This window comes from Phoca vitulina, unplaced genomic scaffold, assembly GCF_004348235.1.
Source record: "Phoca vitulina isolate PV1807 unplaced genomic scaffold, GSC_HSeal_1.0 scaffold2, whole genome shotgun sequence".
Lineage (NCBI taxonomy): Eukaryota > Metazoa > Chordata > Mammalia > Carnivora > Phocidae > Phoca > Phoca vitulina.
Window position 1 is genome coordinate 31,547,289 of NW_022589705.1, and position 23,310 is coordinate 31,570,598.

Consider the following 23,310-nt stretch of genomic DNA (forward strand, 5'->3'; position numbering starts at 1 on the left):
CATTGTGGGTGTCTGATGTTCCAGGCAACGCATAAGTTATTAGTAATTGAAATGACTTTTGCTGACCTCTACATGTGCCCTCACTAGCCCAGTTCCTACCAAAAAATGCACATGATCCCCCAGGAAAAATAATCACATATGCCCAAACTAATATTTTTTGAGTGTTTACTGCATAAGGACTTCCACCTACATTTTAATAGTTTTAAAATATCCTTGAGATAGGCAGCATCCCTATTTACACAAACGAAGAAACTAAGGCTTAGAAGTGAATCTTGGTGCCTGTGATCATACAGCCCTGGAGAGGTCAGGTAGGATTGGACCCTGAAGCATCCCGCATGTTATATTTATATTCAGGAATGAGGAAAGGGTACATTCTTAGAAATATGGACATAAATTCAGGTATAGACTAAGTATGATTGAGAATTTGGGGGCTGAACTAGAGAAGATTGACTGGAAAAGAATTGATCTTTCTCATTTTTTAGGCCCTTTGGTATGCTGTGCTGGATTAGGTCAGGGGTTCTTAGATTCTGGTGAGCCTAAGAATCACCCCAGGTCCCTGCTTAGATGCAGGTTCCCCAGCTCCCTGCAAGGCAGTCCGCAGGTCTGGGGTGAGGCCTAGGAACGTGCAGGTCATCCTTATTCATGCCATACTTGGAAAATCATTGCTTTAGGGCTTCCTACTGGTTGATTCACACAGTTCAGAAGTGGTAATGAGATATTAAGGATAAATGAAATTTCTTCATTCTAGCGTTCTTTTCATTATGAGGTAACTTCAAATATTTAAGGCTTGTGAATCACAAATTTTATTTGTCATCTGTAAACACTACAATACTTCTCCACACACTTTGGAATAGAGAAAATGAGAGCATATGGAAGTACCTGGCACGCAGGCTTTCTCTCAAATGTTTGTTTCTTAGTTTTTAGGTTTTTCTAAAGTAGATGCAGACATTTTGGTAACAATTAGATGTCCCTTGGCTAATATTAATAGGATGCTTCATTACAGAACTTTGAACTACAGAACTATAGTGTTAAGTGCTTGTCTTTTTATCAGTGGGGAGCAGTCTACCTTGTCAAATAAAGACAGGCTCTGTAGCACAGCATATGAGGGCTGAGACCTCTGCTCACCTCTCTTCACCTGACTCCACTCACGCTGGCTGACTCTGTGCTTGCAGTTCTCCAGAATCTCTGCGTGGGTGGCTCTGTCTTATCACTCAGGTCTCACCTGAGACCTGCTGCCCCTTACTGTGCCGCATAAACGAGCCTCTTCTCCCCATGCCCCCACACCAGTCTCTTTCATTTCGAACAGTGGTTCTCGAACTTCTGTGCCAGCTGGGAGAGCTTGTGAAAATGCTGTTTCTGATTCAGTGGGTCTAGGGTAGGGCTGGAAGGTGTGCATGTCTACCAGTTCCCAAGGGATGCCAAGAACCACTCATACACAGTGACAGATGCCGGACACAGACTGCAAAGGTTTGAATCCTGACTCTGCCATGGACTGGCTATGTAGCCTTGGGCAAGTTTCTGGGACCTCCTTGTGCTGCATTTTCTCACCTGCCAAGTGGGGATAATCACAGCCCCCTGGTTGGGGTTGCTGTGAGGATCAAATGAGTTAATACGTATAAAGTGCTCAGGACTGTGTGTGGCATAGCAATACCTGTTAGCTATTACGCTCATTTTCTTCATATCACTTACTCCTGTCTGCAAGTATTTTGTTCATTTACTTGTTTACTTCCCTGTGTGTCACACTGAGTAGAATAGAAATTCCCCAAGTCGGGGGCCCATCTTGGTCACCACTTGTATCCTCAGCATCTAGAGAAACACCTGACGCATAGTGGGTTCTTAACAAGTGTTTTACATCCAGATAGTATATTTTAATAGGATGTGCAGGAAGGCTCACTGTATTAAGAACAAAAGACCACAGGCTGATAATTAAAGATCTGTTATTGATGGCTGTAGTAATTTTTAAAAGAAGGACTTTTAACTTTCTTAAATACTCATGTGAAGGACACTTACCAGGGCCTTTTCTCTCTGTTGTCTTTGCAGAAAGAATGTCTGAATACTCTAAATTATTCTAAAAAGCAGTGTAATGGGTTCAGATAAAAATTTGAAAATGCTTCTGAAGGATGCAAAAAGACCTGAATCAGTGGAAAGGCACATCATATTCTTTTGGACAAGAGATTCTACATTACATATATTCCAATTCTCCCTAAATTAATTTATAAATTTAATTTATAAATTTTAATTTAAATTATAAATCCCCCCCCAAAAAAATTACCAGTAGGATTTTTACTGGAATTTAACAGTCTGACTCTAAAGAATATATGGAAAAATAAACAAGCAAGAATAGCCAACAAAAATTCCAAAAAAGAGTAATGAGAAGTGTTTGCCTTAGGCATTAAAATACACTCAAACATCAAAAGGGTAAGAGATGGTTCTTGAATACATACAGTTAATTTGGCAACTGATAAAGATGGCATTTCAAATCACTGAGAATAAGATTTGCTCTTTTGATTGGCAAAAATAAAAGATTATTAATTTCCAATGGTGGAGAAGATGTGGAGGTATGTGGAGGTATGTAAACTGGCGTGATCTTTTTGGAGGGCAATTTCTTAGGATTTCTTTTTAGAACTATGTATATACCTTACCCCAACAATTCCATCTCTAGATATTCATTCGCCTAAAGAATCACTTGCACCTGTGCACAGAGAGGACAGATTACAATCAGAGTGTCCTTATAAATCTTATACATCTATCCCGTGGTATGCAATGCAGCAGTTAAGCAGGTAACACTTTTTCCTTCCAGTTCAGAAGAACACTCACTACATGATGATCTTTGATGCCTTTGTTATTCTGACAAGCTTGGCCTCACTAATCCTGTGCCTTCGATCTGTGATTAGAGGACTTCAGCTTCAGCAGGTAGGGCTTGCTGCTTTCTAGAAATGCTACGGACACTGTGATCGACAGAGAAATTCATGGTGCCTCCCCTCTTTTCCCTAAAGGAATTTGTTGGTTTTTTCCTCCTCCATTATAAGAAGGAAGTTTCTGTTTCTGATCGAATGGAATTCGTCAACGGATGGTACATTATGATTATTATTAGTGACGTATTGACAGTTATTGGATCAATTCTGAAAATGGAAATTCAAGCGAAGGTAACTTTTTTCCTATTTATGCCATCATCAGTATCAGATTTGCACTAATATTTTCCCAGAATGTGAACATTTGCAGAGTAAACGATTTCTTTCAAACATTGCGTTGAGTAAACTTAAAATCAATAGCAGTAAGTTTCTTAAATCTCATCAGGAAATCTCTCAGGCAGAGCTCTCCAAAGGTGATACACAAGCCTCTGTGTCAGAATCATTTGGGGATGTCATCTTGACCTATCAGCAGATTTTAACACTGCAAGCACTCCCTCTTTGTTGATGCACTTCTTCACTGGGCTATCACTTACCTGGTTTCCATCCTAAATCACAAGCTGGTCTTCTGACATCCTTTGCTGGGTCCTTCTTATCTCTCTAACCGACTAAAGTGACAATGCCTGAAGGTGCAGTGCTTGGACATGTGCTCTTTTCTGCCACTGTCTTGGTGATCTCACCCTGTGCCGTGGCTTTAAATAGTAACTCTCTGCCAATGATTTCAAAGTCTGTATCTCCAGCTTGGAACTCTTCTCTGAACTCTAGTCTCAAATATCCAACTGTCGATTTCGCATTTTCATTTGGATGTCTACTTGGTCTCTCAAACTTAACATACCTAAAACAGAACTCCCCAGTCCAAACCTGCTTCTCCTTTCTGACTTCAGTTAATGGCAACTCTTCTCAGTTGCTCAAGACGAAAGCCATAGATGCATCCTTGACTCTTCTCTTTCACTAATCCTCTCTCCCCTCCATCTAATCCAAGAGGAAATGCTATCCGTCTACCTTCAAAAACCACCTCATCGCCTCCACCATGACCAGCCTGGTCCCAGCCACCATCAGCTCTCACCTATATTACTGCAATAGACTTCTCACTCTTCTGACAATCTGCTCTTAACCATAGCAACCCAAATGGGATCATATCACTCCTGTTCAGAGCTTTCCAATCTCCCCAGCCTATCAGACTAAAATGCAAAGTTGTTAAATTACCCACGAGGCCCTAAACTGCCTACTCCCTTACCTCTGTGACTCCATACTCTCCCCCATTTCTCACTCCCTCCGGCTTGACTCTCTATCTTGCCAGGCATCCTCCTGCTGTGGGGCCTTTGCACATGCTTGTCTCTGTGCCTGGAACACTCCTCTCCTAGATTTTTGCTTGGCTTGCTCCCTCACTGCCCTCAGGTCTTTGTTCAAATACCACCTTCTTAGTGAGACCTTCCTGATCACCCCACTTAAAATGCAACCCAGATAGCCATTCTTTCTCCCCTCCCCTGAATTTTCTCCTCAGCACTTACCATCAGTACTGAGGGTTTTGTTAATTTATTTCTGTTCTCTCTCCCCCATACACACTAGAAAGCAAGCTTCATGAGGGAAGGACATTTTGTCTCTTTGTTCATTTCTTTGTTCTTAGCACCTAGAATAGTGCCTGATTCATATCAACCCCCAAAATATTTTTTTGCCCAAATGAATTTCTGCTAAATTATCTGTTTTTTCCCCCCACACTGTTTTAGAGTCTAACAAGTTATGATGTCTGTAGCATACTTCTTGGGACTTCCACCATGCTTGTGTGGCTTGGAGTCATTCGGTACCTCGGCTTCTTTCAGAAGTACAATGTAAGGATTCCATGGATCTCCACGCTGCTGGTATTTCTGTCTTTCTGAGTTAGTGCACTGCTTTGGCTGAGGGACGAGTGGATTCTAATGGCCTCTCTTCCTTTCCCAGCTCCTTATTCTGACCCTGCAGGCAGCGCTGCCCAATGTCATCAGGTTCTGTTGCTGTGCTGCTATGATTTACTTAGGCTATTGCTTCTGTGGATGGATCGTGCTGGGCCCGTACCATGATAAGGTACCAATAAACAACTCTTTCCTGTTACCGTTAAGCTCCTAAAATAGTGCCAGTGGCTCATTATCCTTTTAAAATGGGCTCCTTCCATTTTGTGACTCAGCCTGAAAATGTTGAAGGTAGAATATATCTAGTGTCATGTTTATAAACTGGCACGGTGTGACCAACTTGAGAGAATGATTGATTCACTCAACTACTTCACCTCCTTTTGTGGAATATATCAGATAATTACATCTTTTTTTTTTTTTTTAACCACCTGTGAGGTCAAGATTAGTGGGTTTGACTCATCAGTATATATTAGAGTAAGCTATTTAGGCAAGACTTTTGGAAGTGTGACTTTATTAAAAAGATAGTATGGGGACAAACTTGAAGAAATATTTGAAAATTCTGTTACCAGAGTTATTGTCTTGATTATAATGCCATGACCCTAAGTGGAATGAGCTTTAAGATGAGAAGTATGAGCATGCACGGTTAGGACTTGGCTATCTCTACAGAAGTGTTTCTAGGATCTCTTTCTATGTAGGTAAAGGGGACGGTAAGACTTGACTCAGAAAAGCACTGAGAGTGGAGACCAGCCCCTTCTTCAGTTCAGGCTGTCCCATTAAGGGGAGCATCGAGAAGGAGCTGCTTATTCCCAGGCGTTTTACAGGTTGTGTATATCACACAGCAAATGCTTGTAGTTTTGTCAGATTAACTACATAGTTTGCAGGAAGAACTTGGGATATCTGGTCCCATTATTTTTAATATGCTGTCATGAACAAAATCTCCACTGGAAGGAACATGGAATAACGTGAACTTTTCTCTTTTCTTTTTCCAGTTCCGTTCTCTGAACGTGGTCTCTGAGTGCCTTTTCTCTCTGATAAATGGAGATGATATGTTTGCCACGTTTGCAAAAATGCAACGAAAAAGTTACTTGGTCTGGCTATTTAGCAGAATTTACCTCTACTCATTCATCAGCCTCTTTATATATATGATTTTAAGTCTTTTCATTGCACTGATCACTGATACATATGAAACAATTAAGGTAGGTTCATTAAGAGCCATAAGTAGCAACATTTTTCCAGAATTTCTAGAATGGCAGTAAAATATGGTACCTAAGAGAGAGGAGAACTGATAGAATGTCAGTTTTTTCAGGGTAGAAAAGAAAGACTTCAATTTTAGATACTGAGACACAGAAATGAAGAATTAGAATTTGTAGAATGTTGAAAGTTTTATCTCTAAGTAAGCTTTTTCCAACAAGCTTTCTAAACTTTTATTAGAATTATAAAGATCCTGACTCAGTCAGGAAAGCATGTGACTCTTGATCTCAGGGTCATGAGTTCAAGCCCACATTGGGTATAGAGATTATTTAAATAAATTTAAAAAAAAAAAGACTTCTAAAAATCAGTAGGCTTTGATTGAGCAAAACATATGGCGTTTCAAAATTTTATGGGGAATTTTTAAAATCCAATTTTCATAAAGAAAAATTGACCTCTTAGTTTGGAGTGTGCTGTGACTGAACCCATACTCTTTACAAGGCCCTGCCTGGGACCATCCCAGAGGCGTGGTCTCCAGAAGAATGAAGGGATTGATATATCAAATACTAGCCATGTATGCTTTATACATGTCAGAAATATGATTTGAAAAGCTGTTATTTATATTGTCACTCACATGGGATATTTTCAAAATCAGTCTGAGCCCTTTGAAATAATGGAAAGGCAGGGTAAATATCCATATATATTTAAATTTCTAATAACTTTATACTAGTAGGTATACCATTGACATAGACACTTCCACTTGGGGACTTTCTGGGTATGAAAGGGGTAATGAAACATGATGTCATACAAATAGTCCCAGGGATTAAGCAAAGGTTAGCAGGAGTTAATGGGTTATGAGTTGACAATTATGAATAACTTGCTTATGAAACCTGGGCCATGATTTCATTTTTACTGAATCAGATTTCAAGAACTTACTATCCTCAATACTTGCTTGGCAGATGTGTGCTTAGAGTCACCAAGGCCGCTGGGGAAGAGTGTAGTTGTACTTATCCAAATCCCTCCCCACTGTGCTCTAAAAATTCACTGCCTTTAGCTTTGCATGCAGAGAACTATATGTTATTTAAGGGTGATATCCAAGGTCTCAAAGAGTAGTAATATGAGTTGACAATTCTTGATGATACAAGTCTGAGACTCACAGTTTAGATGTTTACCTCTTTCCATGAGCTCAGAGCACCTGTCAGGTAGGCAAGTGATGGCTGATCCTGTCTGGTCAGGGCACGTTCTCGAGATCTTAGACCCAAAACTGATGTTAATACAAGGCCCTTAAATAAACTTGTCTGTCTGAAAGGGAGACTCCAAAAGGGTGTGCAGGCTGGACTCTCCCTGGAAAGACAGCTCAGACTCAGATTCAACATGCCCATTTTGGGTTGAACTAGACCCACAAAAGAGCCTATGAGGACACTGCAGAATTCTAGACTCGCTTTTCCTTAGCTAGACTTAAGAATGGCTCTAAAGGCTACATCTACCTGGAAATACTTGGAAGTGACTGAACTATCCCTCTAGAAAGATCCCCCTCCCTGGACAAATGATCGATTTTGAAATTGGAATAAAGCTGTTTTCAAGGTACTTATTCATGAGAGCTTTTTTTTTCCTTCTTATTCTTCTGTGTAGCATTACCAACAAGATGGCTTTCCAGAGACTGAACTTCGTACATTTATATCAGAATGCAAAGATCTACCCAGTTCTGGAAAATACAGATTAAAAGACGACTCGCCAGTATCTATATTCTGCTGTTGTAAAAAGTAGCTATCAGGCTAATCTGTGCCCTGGAGGGAAATATAATGTGTAGCTGAGTTGGGAAACTATATGGATATTTTAAGATCAGGTGTCATATGTTTAAAGACTATTACTTTGAGCAAACTGATAGCTGTAATTCATCAAGAACTATTTATATTTTTAAAAGCAGTATTTAATGTCTTTTGCAGCTTTATGTTGGGTTTATTTATTTTAAACTAACTTTGATGAGAGAAGCTATTGAATTCTTGTTATTTCTTGTTTATTTTGCCATAGCTTTAGAATGTGTTCTCCATCCCCCTCTTTAGCTCTTAGCTTCCAGCTCTTCTGACTGGGCTGATTGTATCATCAGTGGAGAATAACGCCTGGTCTGACTTAACACAACTCACTAACCCTGGTCTTAACCACTCTCTGGGGTACATCCCTGAGAGAGAGGGTTTGTGGTTGCTGTATATCAATAATCATTGCATTTTAAAATCTTCTCTTAAAGGGCAGAATAAGAAAGAGACAACTGTCACCAGCTAACAGTCTAAATTTTGGTTCTGAAGGACAACTGTTATATGATGCTGCTTTTAGTTCTGGAAAGAATCAGGTTTTTTTATTATTCATGTATAAGTTTTCTCTCCATCAGTGTTAAAGTACATAGTTGAAAGAGTATCCTATACATATATAGAAATTAAAGTGCATACCAAATGCATATTCAATCCTGCAAAGATTAGTTTAGTGCTTGCATGGCCTTGCGCAAACTGTGTGATGTACTCTGCCCTTCACAGGCACATTCAGTCTCATGGAAGAGAGTGTTTTAGGGTCAAGAACTGTGGTTTCAGGTTTCAGGGGGAGAGGTTCTAAAACTCACATTAAACATATTTTGAAAAACAATTATGCTTAAAACGTAAAAATAAGTGGGAAATGTATGCCTTAAATAGACACAGAAACAAAGCCTCCACTCCTTGGATACTGCTGATTGGAATTTCAGGGATTTTTACAATGTGTATCTTTGTTTTGAGTGTTATTTATTCAAGTAGAAATGAATTCAATGATGTGCAATAAAGGTTTTCTCAAAGCAGCTCTTTTTTTTTTTTTTTTTGTAAAGGAAACCTATTTGTTAATTTGTAATTTTGTTTTAAGGGTTAAATGAATATAGCCTTGAGACTCTGAAGTCTTACTATTTAACATACTGACAATCCCAATAACACTCCAGGTGTTGAAATGTGAGGTTTTACAATGAGTATAAGCTATTCTTGCAGAACTTATGGCTTTTAAAAAATGGAAAATCTAAGTCTCTGGATTCCCTGGTGTTTCATTTGCACATTGAAATTTGAGATACTTGGAGTTCCCCATTGCAACTATTTCTCCCTCTACAGTGTTTGATAAGAATTTACTTACTGTTTATTTTTAAAATAATACCTTTATAAAAATTAAAAACAATACCTTTTTACCTATCAATAATGTATGTATCACCAATTACAGCTATTTATGTACATATATCTCTTCTCCACTTTGTGAAACTAAGGAAACTTCTCCAGATCAGGAAAACAATTCAAGGGCAGTAACTGTTAATTATGTCTCTGTCAGTGTAGCAGTGTGGTGAGAATAAAGACCTGAAGAGAAATCTTGGACCTACTACAAATTGTGTGGATGACCTCAGGGCAGTAACTTAAACCTCTCTGAACCCATTTTCTTAATTTCAAAAGGAAATGACAGTACACAGAGTGCTGAGTGTTCAATGAGATAACATGTAAATCAAGCTTCATACCTAGTGGGCACTCAGGGTTACTCCTGGCCCCTTGAAGCACACAGCCCTTGCAGATGGTAAATGTTCTTAATAAATGCACTGTTAACAATGACTTTTCTTTTTAACTACCCACTCATAAGTTATTCAGTAGAATAACTCATGAGTTATTCAGTAAAAATACTGAAGTTTTAGAAAACACCCATAATGAGTAGTTGGCTGATACAAAAGGAAGTTATCCCAGTTTACAGTCCCCTTCTAAAGGGATTGTTGTCCCTAGTGGAGTCCTAGCATTTTGAGGTTAATAAGGTAGTTCTTCGTGGTGGTTTTTCTTTGAATTAAAGAGGATTGAAAATTCCTTAGTGTAAAAACTGTGTGTATACATATACTATATATATGATATGTAATATATGTGTACATATTTACACAATATCTATAAGCATACTATGTCTTACTTTCCATATACTTCCTCCAACACTTTCCAGTCAAGCCACAGTCTGTCTTTTTCGCGGAGTCCACATCCTCTCCACAAGAACAAGACTGTACCGTTTCCTCTCCTCTTCTAAAAAGGAACCTAACCAAACCACCCTTGCGCCCACCTGTGGGGACGGTACTACGCAAACGGGATCTTCCAAGCCTGTCTGCACCCAGTGGGCACCTCTGATGAAAGGGACTCTAAAATAAGGCATTTTTGCCTTAAAAGTGACTTTCAAAAGAGGGTCAATTATGTGTATCTATTTACATCATTCTGTCCAATTACGTCTACCTGCAGACGCATATTAAAATAATTACCTGGCAGAATAGTCTTTGCCCTAGCTAACCCCAGAAACCTTTTAAACACTTGCTGATCCAGATCGCCTGGAACTCAGCACTTCGCTGCTGCCGCTACCACCGGGAAAGAAGGAATAGGGCTCCCTGGAAAAGAGGCTGTCGGCCGGGTCTAAACTGCCAAGTCAACATCACCCGCAGCTGAACATGACATTGGGGCATGTGCCCGAGACCCTCATCTCTAAGATTCATGCCTGGTTTCCAGCAGGCCGCTTGCCCTCCGTTTCGTGCTCTGGGAGGGAAGAGCCGCGGCAGCAGCAAGCGGGAGCGCGGGCTTACCCATCGCGCCGCTGGGGTCCTGCAAGTCTGCGCCACCCCTCCGTCCCGCCCACGGTCACGCGGACACGCGCTCCCTGCGCAGGGGGTCCGCTCCAGCTTGCCCACGCGAGCGCAAGGCGATTCGTTTCTCTTTTCCTCTTGCGCGCGTAGCTCTTAACATCTCCGAAACATGAGCCTTGTCAGAGTTTTGTGATCGTACACTTGGGAATACATACACGGTCCAATGAATGGACTTATCCGAATGAACTTGCCAGTTTACGTAAAGTCCTAGAAGACAGGGCCATCTCTTTCTTATCCCGGTGTCCACAGTACCCAGCCCTCGGCTTGGCACTGAGTGTGTCCCGAACGCATCAAAATAGAAATGACTATTTCTACAGTCATGAATGGTGTAGAAACCCGGAGCAAAGGAAGGCAGGAGCCTCGGAGGGCAGGGAGTGCGCGCCCCGCCGCCGGGGGGCAGTGTGGAGGGCGCGCGGGCCGCAGCGGCGCTCCACCGCCCGGTTCTCTTTAGCATACGTGCTGCCGAAGCGAGCACCCGCCCGGTTCCCTTTAGACGGCGCTTCTCCTCAGCCCGACCTCCGGGCAGACACCCAGGACGCGGAGCCGGCCGGCCGCAGCTCCCGACACCACCGGGGACCAGAGGGCAGGGGCCTCGGGCCGGCACCTCGGGGCCGAGGCAGGTGCAGCCGTCCCACCCTCGGCCTCCTCCTCCTGACTCGCGGGGGCCGCACCATGCCTCCCGGCGTGGAGGCACTGGACCTGCCGGCGTGGAACGGAGCCTCAGGCCGGTCCTGGGGGCCCCGCGGCAGGTCAGTACCCGCGAGGCGCTCTGCTCCGCCCCGCTGGGCGCGCCCTGGCCGCCAGCCCCCCTGCATTCCACGGTCCCTCCCCGGGGACCCCACCGGTCCTCCCCGACCCCTCCCCGGACTGCTTTCCTCCTGGGGTCTTCTGGCTCCCGCACCTCCGCGCCATCTCCCACCGCCCCCGCCGGCCTCCGCTTCGCTGCCTCCCGCCCCCGGGGCTCCGAGAGGCCCGCGGGCTTACACGTGGAAAAAGTGCCCCAGGGCCCAAGCTGAGAAGCTCTCCGCCAGCTCCGCCGTCTGCCCTGCCCCGGCGGGAGGCGACGCGGCGGAGGTGGTGGCTCGGGGGGCGGGAACGCCCGGCCACGCGCCCCTGGGCTCCCGGCGCGCACTTCAGCCCTGCGGTCCCACCACCCCCGGCGCCCCGCCGTCCCCCCCCCCCGGGCCCGGGTCTGCGCGTCCCGGGCGGCTGCAGGAAGGGTAAGAGAAGGGAGCGTGCCTGGAAGGGCTCCGACTTCAGGGGAGGCGTGCCCGGGAAGGCCGAGATGCGTGTGCGCTGAACGGTTTTTCCTGCTCGGAATCCCGAACGAAAGCTGTGGAAAGTTTTGAAGGCGGAGGCATGGCCCCGCAGCCTTATCGGTTTGCCCAGGCCTGGAAGCCGGAGAGAGGATCAGGGGTTTTCAGGCTAACCGTCAGGTGAGGCGCCTGAGCTGTCTCTTGGAGGATGCCAGATTCTGGAGGAATTCTCATCAAGCGGACGGCTTTACTGTTGTAGACTAGAGCTTCCTTGCTGCCTTGGGAGTGCTTATATTAACTGCTTGCAGTTGGTTAAATAAGGCTAGGCTTTGCCTTCCGGAACAAACAGGCCTTTTCCTCAGGTGGGAGGGTTACAGTGTGGTTCCTCTGCCTTGATGAAAAGGCGTACAGTTCAGCCGGATGATGCTGCCAAGGGGCCCCACCTCCGTGGTCAGAGCTGCAACCACCCAGCTGCGCCGCTGAGCCCGGAGCGGGGTGTGTGTGTGTGTGGGGGGAGTACAAACAGGCCTTGGCTCCCCCTCCTCTGCTCACAAAACAAATACAGAGGTGGGGCGTTAAATTTTCTTAAAATAGTGTAGAGACTCTCCTGCTTTTCCTGCGTGGCATTCACAGGATCAATAACGAACTTAATGCTAGCAAGGAAAGCCAGAATTCAGAAGGAGAATTTTCTTGATCTCTGGTGGCTGTCCAGATAAGTATTTAACTAATTCCAAGCAAGCGTGGCATATACTTTTTTAGACTTTTGAAAGGCCAGTTTTTGTTTTTGTTTTTTTGTGGGGTTTTTTGGCCAGTTTTGAATTAGAAGACATAACTTTGGTACAACTTTTTTGACAACCGGATACTTGTGAATGTTACAACAAAATGACCATCTCTCTTAAGACTAGATGTCTATTTTTAATGGGGCAGATGGGCAGAAATTATACATTTCTTCCATCTGCCTTAGCTCTAAAAGCCTGTCCGGAAAGGTGGAGAGAAAATGGACTCTGGCTTTATTTATTGTGTTCTGCTTGGACTGATGAACAGGCTTGTGCTTACGGTGGGTGTGGTCTATAATCTTTCTCTTTTTTTTAATCTTTACGCCGGTATTTTTCTTAGCCTATTTCCTTCAGGGCTTAACCATTTGTATCCTTTCCGTGAGTATCTCCAGAGGCTCCCATTCTTACAGTATGGGACACATACTCAGCGGTGAAGCTTTTGTGAGGATTCAGATTTGACATATATATGTGTGTGGGTCTGGTTGTGCAGTGCCAGTGGGAAAGAGGATTGTATCATTGTAAACTGAGGATGGAAGAAGGGGTCATTGAGAGAGAGGTGGGAGAAGTTGTCTAGACATCAGGATAGGAATTCTGATGTTTTATGTGGAAGGGACCAGCTAGCTCGTTCTCCGCAGAGCTGGGATGTTGGCTTCACACTTTCAGGAACTGCTCACCACCTCTGTTATGTGCTGACCAAACCGCCCAAGTTTGGGGGAATCCGGTAGCTTCTTCCTTTTGAGTCAGCAGTCTCAAGATTTTAGCTCATCTTCCTCTTCATACTTTGAGTCAAACTCCCATTACCGTAAACTTGGCCTTCTCCTGTAGCAAACCTTCCCTAAACCAGGTTCTGTGGCCTGGACCCTTTAAAAAACACACATGTCCCACTCTTCGCCTGACTGTTCTCATGCAGAGGTCAACCTAATGGTGCCAATTTTATTTAATTTCCTGCACTTAAAAATCAGTAAATCCTGATGAAGTGTTTGAGGAGGCCATGTTTTTTTCTCTCAAAAAAACATATCAAAAGGAGCATATCAAAAGTGTTGTTTTTTAACAACAGAATAATAAATATAAAATCTCTTAATGAAGCAAGGAGGAAGAGTAGGGAGACAAATTTCGAACAGAATGACAGAGAATAGAGAACTGAAAGTCAGGAATGATCGTATTCACAAGCTGAGCTCTTCAGGCTCGGTCTCTATTAGTGAAGTGAAACCCAGGATAAGACAGTCCTCAAAATTTAGTGGGAAAACAGGTGGCTTCTTGTGGCTACAACTTTCAAAGTAAAATCAGTGGCCAAAAGAAACCCTTTTGGCCAGGAAATTTAGAAGTGGGATTTTCCCTAAGGCTGCACTTAGCAGAGGCCAGGAGTCTAGGTTCCATGTGTCAGTTCTGAAGAATGAGATCACCCTTCAGGGAGCTCTTACATCACCTCTTGTGAGCTTCATAGAGAAAAGAAATTTTATTTCCAGACTTCATTCTTTTTTACGCAGACTGCAATATTCTTTTCAGGGACAAATGTTTAAAGCCAGGTTTTAGTTGGTTTGTTTGTTTGCTTTGGCAATCATCTGGGTTTTTTTTTTTCTCATTTTCCTTAGCCTACCCCTAGCTGAGCTTTCTACTCTGTTTTGATCTTGGGTCTCTGCCTCCTTTCCCCCCTTCCCAGCTCCCAAACCCCGGGTGACAAGACAGCTTTGGGGGGAAGGGGGGTGCCAATATTTCTGTCCCCTCAGTTGGGAGATGGCTCCCTTTCTTTTTCTTTGAACGTTGTCTTTTGTGATCTCCCCTTGAATACATCTGGTGTTTCAGCCTAAAACATCTGTCAGGCTGTAATTGGTGACTAGTGAAGCTAAAGGTTCTGAAATATTGCCCTTGCTATAATTCCAGGAGACCCATAATTTAAGCGGTGGGCTTAAAAAAATCATGTCACCTATGGCGACTAGAGGGAATTGTTAGAGATAGAGTGAATCTAGGGATTCCCCAACTGACACTGAGGTGAGCTTGTCTGAAAATAAGGTCACATTCATTCAATGGTTTGAGGAGAAGAGGATTAATTATGGCTTTATGGCTTTTAATTTCACTTTTCCTTAGGGATAGGCATCAGCATGACCCTGTTAAATTGGGCACTTATTGATATGTTAGAGAAAGCAAAATGTAAGGAGTGCCATAATTCCAGTCATCTTCTCAAGCTTTTTTTTTTTTTTTTTTTGAGAGGGAGAGATTGAGAGGGAGGATGGGTGGAGGGAGAGGGAGAGAGAATCTTAAGCAGGCTCCATACTGAGCGCAGAGCCTGATGTGGGGCTTGATCTGACAACCCGAGATCATGACCTGAGCCGAAATAAAGAGTCAGAGGCTTAACTGACTGAAACACCCAGGCACCCAATCTTCTCCAGCTTTAAGTGCTTTTGGAATCCTGTATTGCTGAGAAATGGAGTTTTGCTTTACTTATCTCTGACCTAGGAACCTGATTGGTCAGGATGTGCTTTCAAAGGGGGTGTGACTTTTTCAGAACAAGCACTTTTAAGAGTCTCATGCTCTACCGACTGAGCTAGCCGGGCACCAGAACAAGCACTTTTAAAATGTGCAGCCCTAGTTTTGCTTTTCTGTTGCCCAGAGGCAGCAAAGTGGTGATGGAGATGATTTTATAGGAACTTGGTGGCATGGTTGGTCATCTCTAGGGAAATTCCTGAAAGTTGTAGCATGCACATTTTTTATGAGTGGCTCTAGTGGAAAATGAAAAGCCCTACAGTCTTTCTTCCCAGTGCTTCTCAGGTTTAGAATGAGCACATCATTTATGTTCTGAGAGCTATGCTTAGAAGGTAACCAAGGTTTCTCTCTTTGACTTTCTTTTCTTTTCCTTTTTTTTTTTTTTTGGCTCCTGACTTCCTTTAATTGGGGCCTAACTATCCCAGAACCTCAGTTGTCTGGATCTCTCTCTTTCTCTCTCTTTCTCTCTCTTTCTCCCTCTTTCTCCCTCCTCTTCCCTCCCTCTCCCTTCCTTCCTCCCCCTCCCTCTCTCTGTCTCTCTCTCAGCAACTCAGCAAATCACAACAAAATCAGTTCATTGTAGGAACTGGAGTAGAAGAAAAAACCCAGTGTGGGTTGTTGGGATTGTTCTAAAGTCTTCCATCTGCCAGATTGCCCTGTGACACCACCCCCCCAACACTGAAGTTCAGTCTCTGCATGACTTCCCCACTTTCTCCCTCCCATATAAATGTTGGGCAGGGAAATGCTGGATTACCTGGTATGTATTATTAGATCCTTTTCGACATACCTTATTTTAACTCATAATGATAACTCAAGAATCTGTATGTCAGTCACCAAAAATCAAGAAAATGTGGAAAACTTAAGAAAATTAAGATTACATATAACATGACTTCAAGAGATTACTAGGATTTTTTTTTCTGGTTTATGCACTTTCAGACTTTTAAGATGTCTACATACAGATATAAATGTCAGCATTTCTTGGAAAGATGGAACCTCAATATATTTATTTTGTAACTTAAAAAAAATTAACAATATGCATAGACATCTTTAGGCCAATACAAAGTTGCCAGTAGGGTTACAATGAACATTTTTGTAGCCATTGTTCTGACTGGTGCTTGTTCTGAAAAACTCACACCCCCTTTGAAAACATACCTTGAGGTTCACAAAGTTTTAAACATTTGTGGCATAAATCCATAGAAGGTTGATTCCTAAATTACAGTTACTCTCCTAGATACTGAGTCCAAATGCCCTTCAAAAATTTACATTTCCATCAATAGAGTTTTGTTGTCATTATTGATAAATAAAACTTAGGATAGATTTTCACCAATCTTGCTGTTAGTACATTTTTATTGTTAAATGTTCGCTGTCCTGTTCAGATCCTCAGCCTGTATTACACTGGGTTGTCTTTTTCTTACTAATAACTCAGAGCTCTCTACAGATAATAGGTCGTAAGCTTTTCTGCCTGTTTAAATATATTGCAGACCTTTTCCCCATTCTGTCTTTCAACTTCTTGAAATTGTAGATATTTGTATTAAGATCTGTCAGTCTTTTTCATTGGCTTCTAAATTTTGTCATCCTTAGAAAGACATGTCAAATTTGGGGCCCGTGGTTGGCTCAGTCGTTAAGCGCCTGCCTTCAGCTCAGGTTATGACCCCGGGTCCTGGGATCGAGCCCCACATTGGGCTCCTTGCTCCACGGGGGGCCTGCTTCTCCCTCTCCCACTCCCCCTGCTTGTGTTCCCTCTCTTGCTGTGTCTCTCTCTGTCAAATAAATAAATAAAATCTTAAAAAAAAAAAAGTTCTATTTTATGCTTCAACCAATTTTATTTTTTTAGATGTATCTAAGTTTCACTTTTGTGTTTGGTTTCAAGGAGGACACTCATTTTCTTTCTCCCCAGTGGATTGCAAATTTTCATGATAACGATTCATGGAATCATTCATTCTTTGGAAAGACTTTAGGAATATTAATTGAAACAAAATAGGGTTTCTATCAGCAAACCAAGCAACTAAATTACCTAAAACTCTCTTATGTATCTTGACTAAGTGAGCCTTTTCAGTATATTTTTAATTCAAATTTTCCTACCTGTGTTTTAGACTTTGCATTCTTGTTGTTGTATTGTTTTTATTATATTTGTTGCTGTTGCTGGCATTATTATTAATTCACCTTATCAGGTACCGGCCAAGGAAATGTTCATGTTGTCAGGGTTATTGTCTCCTTCATTGACTCATTTCTTCCCACCAAATGTTCATTGAATACCTATCATGTATTAGGTGCTCTGCTGTATGCTGGGGGATATAGTGATGAGCAAGACCAGGCCTTCATGCAGTTCTCTTGTAGGGAAGACCAATAAAGAATGTGATCTCAGTTATAAAGGAAATTCAGTGATGGGAGAGGCAGTGGGGAAAGATGAGACGGAGCCAGACATGCAGAGAGCTGGGGGCAGAGCAGAAGGATAGGTGAAACAGCAAATGCAAATGTCCAGATCAGGGACTGTTCCAGGGCCAAGAAGGAGGCCGTGGGATAGTGAGGAAGGGGAAGGGTGGGTATGGGAAGGAGCGGGTAGGAGACTTTTAGGCAATGATAGGGGGGTTGGATTTTAGTCTGAGAGCAGGGGAAAGCCACTGTGGAGTTTTAAGCAGGGAAATGATAACTGACTTGGGCTTTTAACATTACCCCTCTGGCTACCATGTGGGAAAGTTGGAGGCTGTTGAAGTTGTCAGGCAAGAGGTGACAGGGCATGGACCAGGGAGGCTGCAGTGGATAGAGAGAGATGGGGACCAATCCATGACGTGCTTTGAAGGAAGACTTGATCAATTGGGTGTGAGGATTGAGGGAAAGGAGGAGTCAAAGTAGGGCTCTGGAGCACAAGTTCCTACACTTACCTGCCCATTAGAATCACCTGAAAAGCTTATCTTAAATCTTGATGCTCAGCTCATAACTGGGCCCCAGTTAAATCAGAATGTCTAGGGGCTGGAAGCCAGGCACTGAAGCCTTTTAAAAGTCTCCAGATGCTTCTACCGTATAGCCAAGGGGGAGAACCACTGATAGGGGAAGTGATTTCAGCTGAAACATCTGGATAAATGTGTGTGATCACTGCATTGAGCAGATGGGTGGAGAAAGGGGTGGGGAGGTGGTTGAGAAATCTATTAGGCACATGGGTGGAGTTTCAAGGAAGAGGTTGGATAAGGGAGCCTGTTGAAGAGAGAGATTTGCTGGAGTGGCAAATGTGAAAAGTCCACATCATGTGGGTAGTATTTAAAGCCACAGGACTGGGCAAAGTCTTCTAGAAGGGAGGACAGAGGATGGAGTATGGAAGAGCCCTGGGCTGTGTCCTGAGGCACTCTGGCAGCTGAACTCAGATGGAAGAGGAGCCAGCAAAGGAGACTGGGAAATGCCCAGTGAGGTAGGCAGAAAAAGCAGGGGAGTGGAGTGTCCTAGAAGCAGAAAGAAGTTGTTCCAGGGATGTAGTGGTCAGCGGTGTCAAATGCTGCCAAGCCCCTAAGCGGCAAGCCTGAGTAGTGGCAACTGGAGTCCACAGCAGGAGAGGGCTCACCTTGAGCACATCCACTGGGGTAGAACAAATGGAAACCAAGGGTTTGCTCTAGACAATCTGAAGCCCAGAGAGACCCTGAGCAAAGTAAATGTTGGATTTCTTTCATCAGATGGCTTTACCTGTTTTTTCCTTCTCATTTTGATAACATGACCTTTTAGGAGTCTCCTGAATTTATGGATTAGGATGCTATTGTCTGCTAAATACCACACATTTCTAAATAAGAGAAATTATATCTGAAATACTAGTTTATTTGAACATAACATTTTTTTTTCTTCATTCCTGACTATCTTACAGGCCATGACTCCTTAAGAAAAATTTAATTCCGGGATCAGGAAGGAATACTGGAGGGGGTCAGTAAATTGGACTCTTTGGGGGCAGGTTGCAACTTTAGGGGCCCTTAGTTGCCTCATTCATAAAATAAGGAGACGGGAACAGGTAATCTCTAAGGTAGAGGATTTCAAACTGGGTGCACAGTAGCATAACTTGGGGAACTTTTTAAAAGCCCTGATGCCCAGGCTGCACCCACACCAATTATGCCAGAATCTCTGTGGTTGGAAGCCAGGCTTCAGTGGTTTTCAAGTGCCCCAGGTGACTCTGTGTGTGGCCGATTTGGCAAACAGTGGCTCTGTGTTTTTGTCTAGCTCTTATATCGAATTACCCTATTCTTGGGTGTTAATATATTCCCTACCCTCAACAAAATCAGGAAGAAGGGAGGAATGGATACTGGGTAGGCAGTTAGCAGTGTCTATCAAGGGAGGTCTCAAAATTTACCTTCCAGGTTTCCTTTCACAGGAAGGGAATGAGGGATACTCTCCATAAAAATGAGGTAGCAAAGGAAGTCCAGGAAATGCGGACTCCAATTTGGGAAGAAGGTGAAGAGAATTCCCAAATTGATGGCCCTGAATAGGGATTAGGAGCAACCAGTGTGTAGGCTGGAGCAGGAGGATGAAGCTCCAGGAATGATGAGAAGAAACAAACTGACAAGTTGCCCAACTTATTTGACTGTATTGAAAGGAGCTGGTAGATTCAGCCAGTTTGGTGATAGAGTCCTTATTGGTATGTTGAAAACTAAGCAAATGGGTAAAAAGGCAATTAATGCCAGAACCTTCTTTTTACAAGAAAGAATAAAAAACAGGGCGGTTGGGTTGGGGGTGCCTGGCTGGCTCAGTCCATAGAGCATGCCACTCTTAATCTCAGGGTTGTTAGTTTAAGCCCCATGTTGGGCATGGAGCCTATCTAAATATATATATATATATACACACACGCACATATATATAATCACAGTGTACTAGTAGCTCAACTATGAAAAGTATTTGCATATTCACTTTGTAAATTTTAAATATTTATCCAAAAGTTTTATTAAAATTTTATTGGGACAATGAGTGGGGGAGGTGAATGTGTATATTTGCTGCTGGGGAGCAGATATAAGAGCTAAAATCATCTTTTCCATGGGAGGATATAAATTGATGATATCTAAAAGACTAATAAATAGTGGGACAATATTGAGAAATATTAAAATAAATAACTGAAGAGAAACATGAAAGAAGTTGCCTCGGAAGGAGTGAAAATCGGGGGTGGGGTTTGTTACAGTTCCTTTGAAATTATGTACACTATTAAGTTTGAGGGGAAAAAAGATGACATTGCGGGGGGTAGGTGAGACCAGATGATGCAGAGCTACCCAGATGTAGGTTCCTGGAAGGCTGGTGGTACTTACTGTTCCCTGTGCTAAGGATACGGGAAGGATAGATTTGGGAAGTGGTTCCCTGCTTCTGCTGTGTCATCCTTTGGGACTAGTAAGAGAGTTGTGAATTAGGAAGACCACTCTGTTCTAACACCACTGCGTGAATACAAGATACCTAAGCAGTGATGTCTGTCAGAAGCTGGGGGAACACACACCAATTTCTCCCAAGCTAAGGAGTTTATAATAATATCAGCAGGGATAACAAAAGAACAACCACATCTAAGCTCTGAAACACTAGAGAAGTTGTCCCAAATATTTTTGATAACTTACCCCATCAATTTAAAGAACATCCACCCCCTCTGAATGTATATTTGTATATTGTATGTAGAATCATATATACTATAAAACAGGTAAAATGAACATTTTTGGGGGGGGGAGGGACAGAGGGAGAGGGAGAGAGAGAATCTTAAGCAGGCTCCATGCCCAGGGTGGAGCCTGATTCGGAGCTCGATCTCATAACCCTGAGATCATGACCTTAGCCAAAGGCAGACGCTTAACCAACAGAGCCACCCAGGCGCCCCTAAAGAGTTTTCTTGATAAATCTGTTTCTTTTTTCCAGATTCTTTTCAGATCAGATCTGCTTTTCATCTTTTTTTAAACTCATGGCAAACAAAGTTTGCACGAGGAGAGTTTTCTTGTTGTTAACTTAGGTCCTTCTTAGTTTCCCAGTGAGTCTCGTTTTTTTGCCAGGATCTTTATGTCCCTTGCCCACCTTGTGAGGGTTGACTAAACTGGATAGTATACTCCAAAAGTGCTTAAATGGGCCCACATAAGCCTTTAGTGTTAGGACTGTGCTGAAAATCAGTGAGGCCACCAACGCAAGCCCCTATTTTGGGAACTCGCTTTCTTTCCCCCAGGATGTGTTGCCCACCTATGTGAGGAACGGGCATCCTTCGGTCTGACCAAGTGAGGGCAGTTTCGATACGCCAGACAATGATCCCTGTATTAAACCTTCTGTCTTTGCTAGGTTGTCCAGTTAGAAGCCCTAACCCTTTCTTCCCACATAGCAGTGAATGGTCTTAATTCTCCCTTGTAGGCACACACCCCTCCTTGGAGGCCACTGCGGTAGAAAACAATATTTTCTACCTCTTTTTGAGTCATGCAAGCTGAAAAGGTAGCAGCCTGGGCTGGTTAGCTTATTTGCTGAGCTGATTGTACTAATAGGAACAAGGTACCATCATTGAAACTGGTGTGTGCATTTTTCTGAGGTAACGGTCAAAAGCTTTCACTGGTTCTCATAGGGGGTTATGACCCATGTGAGATTAAGAATTGCTGGTAACTTGTTTTCTTTTACGTTTTTTAAAACTTCAAGCTTCCATAGGCTTTCTTAGTCATTGATTCATTAAAGCTGGAATTGCCCTTGGTCACACGATAGCCTTAAAATTAGCTGACATTACACAGTCCTGATTATCTGAGGGAAGAGTAGGTTTTCTGAATAACAGACAGTAACTTTGATGTGCTTCCTCTCTGACTTCTCCCCATAGTACTAAGGCTTGGGCTTCTTTCTTTCCCAAGTCCTGTTTACTTTGCCATTCTAGCATCTCTCGCTTTTATTTAGCCCATCGTGCGGGTGAATTTCCATTCTATTCCAGATCTTGTTTTTATGTTCACCAGTACTGTGCTTTTTTCCCTCTGATACTTTGGTCTTTAACAGTGCTCTTTATTAAGCTTATATAATCCAGATCCTATAGTTTAGTGAAACATAAATAATTCATGAGTCATGATTGTTCTTATTTATTTCGTGCAATTTCAATTTCACGACCTCGCTGCAGCTGATGCGTCAGATTTAGATCTTCATTGATTTCTCTTCCTTAACTGTTTTTATGGTGCAGTTTCTCTTCCCCTGAATTGTGTTACAAGTTCTCCGCTCTCTGTCCTTTTCTCAATCCGCTGGTGATTTTCATCATTTGTGATAGAACTTGCAGTGTTTCTCCCGCTGACTTAATTCTTGCTTATAAAGTTGTGATTGCAGCTTCAAGCCTCCTGTACCAAACACCGAGCCTGGTGCTCAGCACAGGAGGGTGTTGGATGAATATGTGTCAAATGCAGGCATGTTTTAGTCCTGTGATACTCTCTTGCCTCTTTTGTTTTTTTAGTTTTCCTTCTTTTTCACTTTGCACCATTTGTTTGTTTGCACCATTGTATTTTTGTTATAAAATGTCTAGTTGTATGTGAGTGTGTGTTTAATACCCTTCACCGACCAGGGAAATAGGGCAGATCTACAAATTGGGAAGATTGGGGCAAGAAAGAGCCCTCAGAAAAGTAAAGGTTAGCAAGCTTAAGCATTTACGTTATCCTTGAGATTCCAGAATTCTTGAACCAAAATATCATTACCTTTTCTTCCAAACTTAGGTGTTATTTTTTTTGTTAAAGATTTATTTATTTACTTTGGGGGGAGGGGCAGAGGGAGAGGGAGAGAGAATCTCAAGCAGACTCCCCGCTGAGCACAGAGCCCACTCCGGGCTCCATCTCACAACCCTGAGATCATGACTGGAGCCGAAATTGAGTCCGAACGCTCAACCAACTGAGCTACCCGGGCGCCCCCAGATGTTATTTCTAAACTTAAGTTGGACTTACTAAAAACAGCCATCTCATAACTTTATTATTCATATTAATTTTTTTTTGTATTTCTTTTGATTATATTTGACTAGTACTATCCTTTATTTCACCAGGTGGCTTCTGTATGCTTGAGGGGAAAGTTTTTCATGCTGTCTTTTCCATTTTTCTTTTCATCCTTCACCGTGCTAGAACTATTACAGCTGCTCTGTAAGTGAAAAACTTCCGGATGGACAGAGCTCTGTAAATAATTTAACACGATAAATGCTGATGTTTGTTCTCTCTCACTTTGTGTATGTGTGTGTGTGTG

At 42.8% G+C, this 23,310-nt stretch overlaps 2 protein-coding genes across 7 annotated transcripts in view; both read left to right on the top strand.

The window, feature by feature from the left end:
- The window catches only part of MCOLN3 (mucolipin 3), a 28,213-nt gene extending 19,414 nt beyond the window's left edge, over nucleotides 1-8,799 (top strand). For 3 of the 6 annotated variants that reach the window (XM_032424815.1, XM_032424790.1, XM_032424782.1), the window contains exons 8-13: nucleotides 2,801-2,913; nucleotides 2,997-3,146; nucleotides 4,637-4,768; nucleotides 4,848-4,970; nucleotides 5,785-5,991; nucleotides 7,616-8,799. In XM_032424815.1, coding sequence (XP_032280706.1) covers nucleotides 2,801-2,913; nucleotides 2,997-3,146; nucleotides 4,637-4,768; nucleotides 4,848-4,970; nucleotides 5,785-5,991; nucleotides 7,616-7,750 — 860 coding nt within the window. In that variant the 3' untranslated portion in view covers nucleotides 7,751-8,799. The remainder of the gene's footprint in view (nucleotides 1-2,800; nucleotides 2,914-2,996; nucleotides 3,147-4,636; nucleotides 4,769-4,847; nucleotides 4,971-5,784; nucleotides 5,992-7,615) is intronic. The other 3 variants (XM_032424799.1, XM_032424808.1, XM_032424824.1) reach the window with 3 other exon arrangements.
- A 2,331-nt stretch (nucleotides 8,800-11,130) lies between these two features.
- The window catches only part of MCOLN2 (mucolipin 2), a 52,974-nt gene continuing 40,794 nt past the window's right edge, over nucleotides 11,131-23,310 (top strand). Inside the window, exon 1 of the mRNA XM_032416280.1 lies at nucleotides 11,131-11,386. Coding sequence (XP_032272171.1) covers nucleotides 11,310-11,386 — 77 coding nt within the window. The 5' untranslated portion in view covers nucleotides 11,131-11,309. The remainder of the gene's footprint in view (nucleotides 11,387-23,310) is intronic.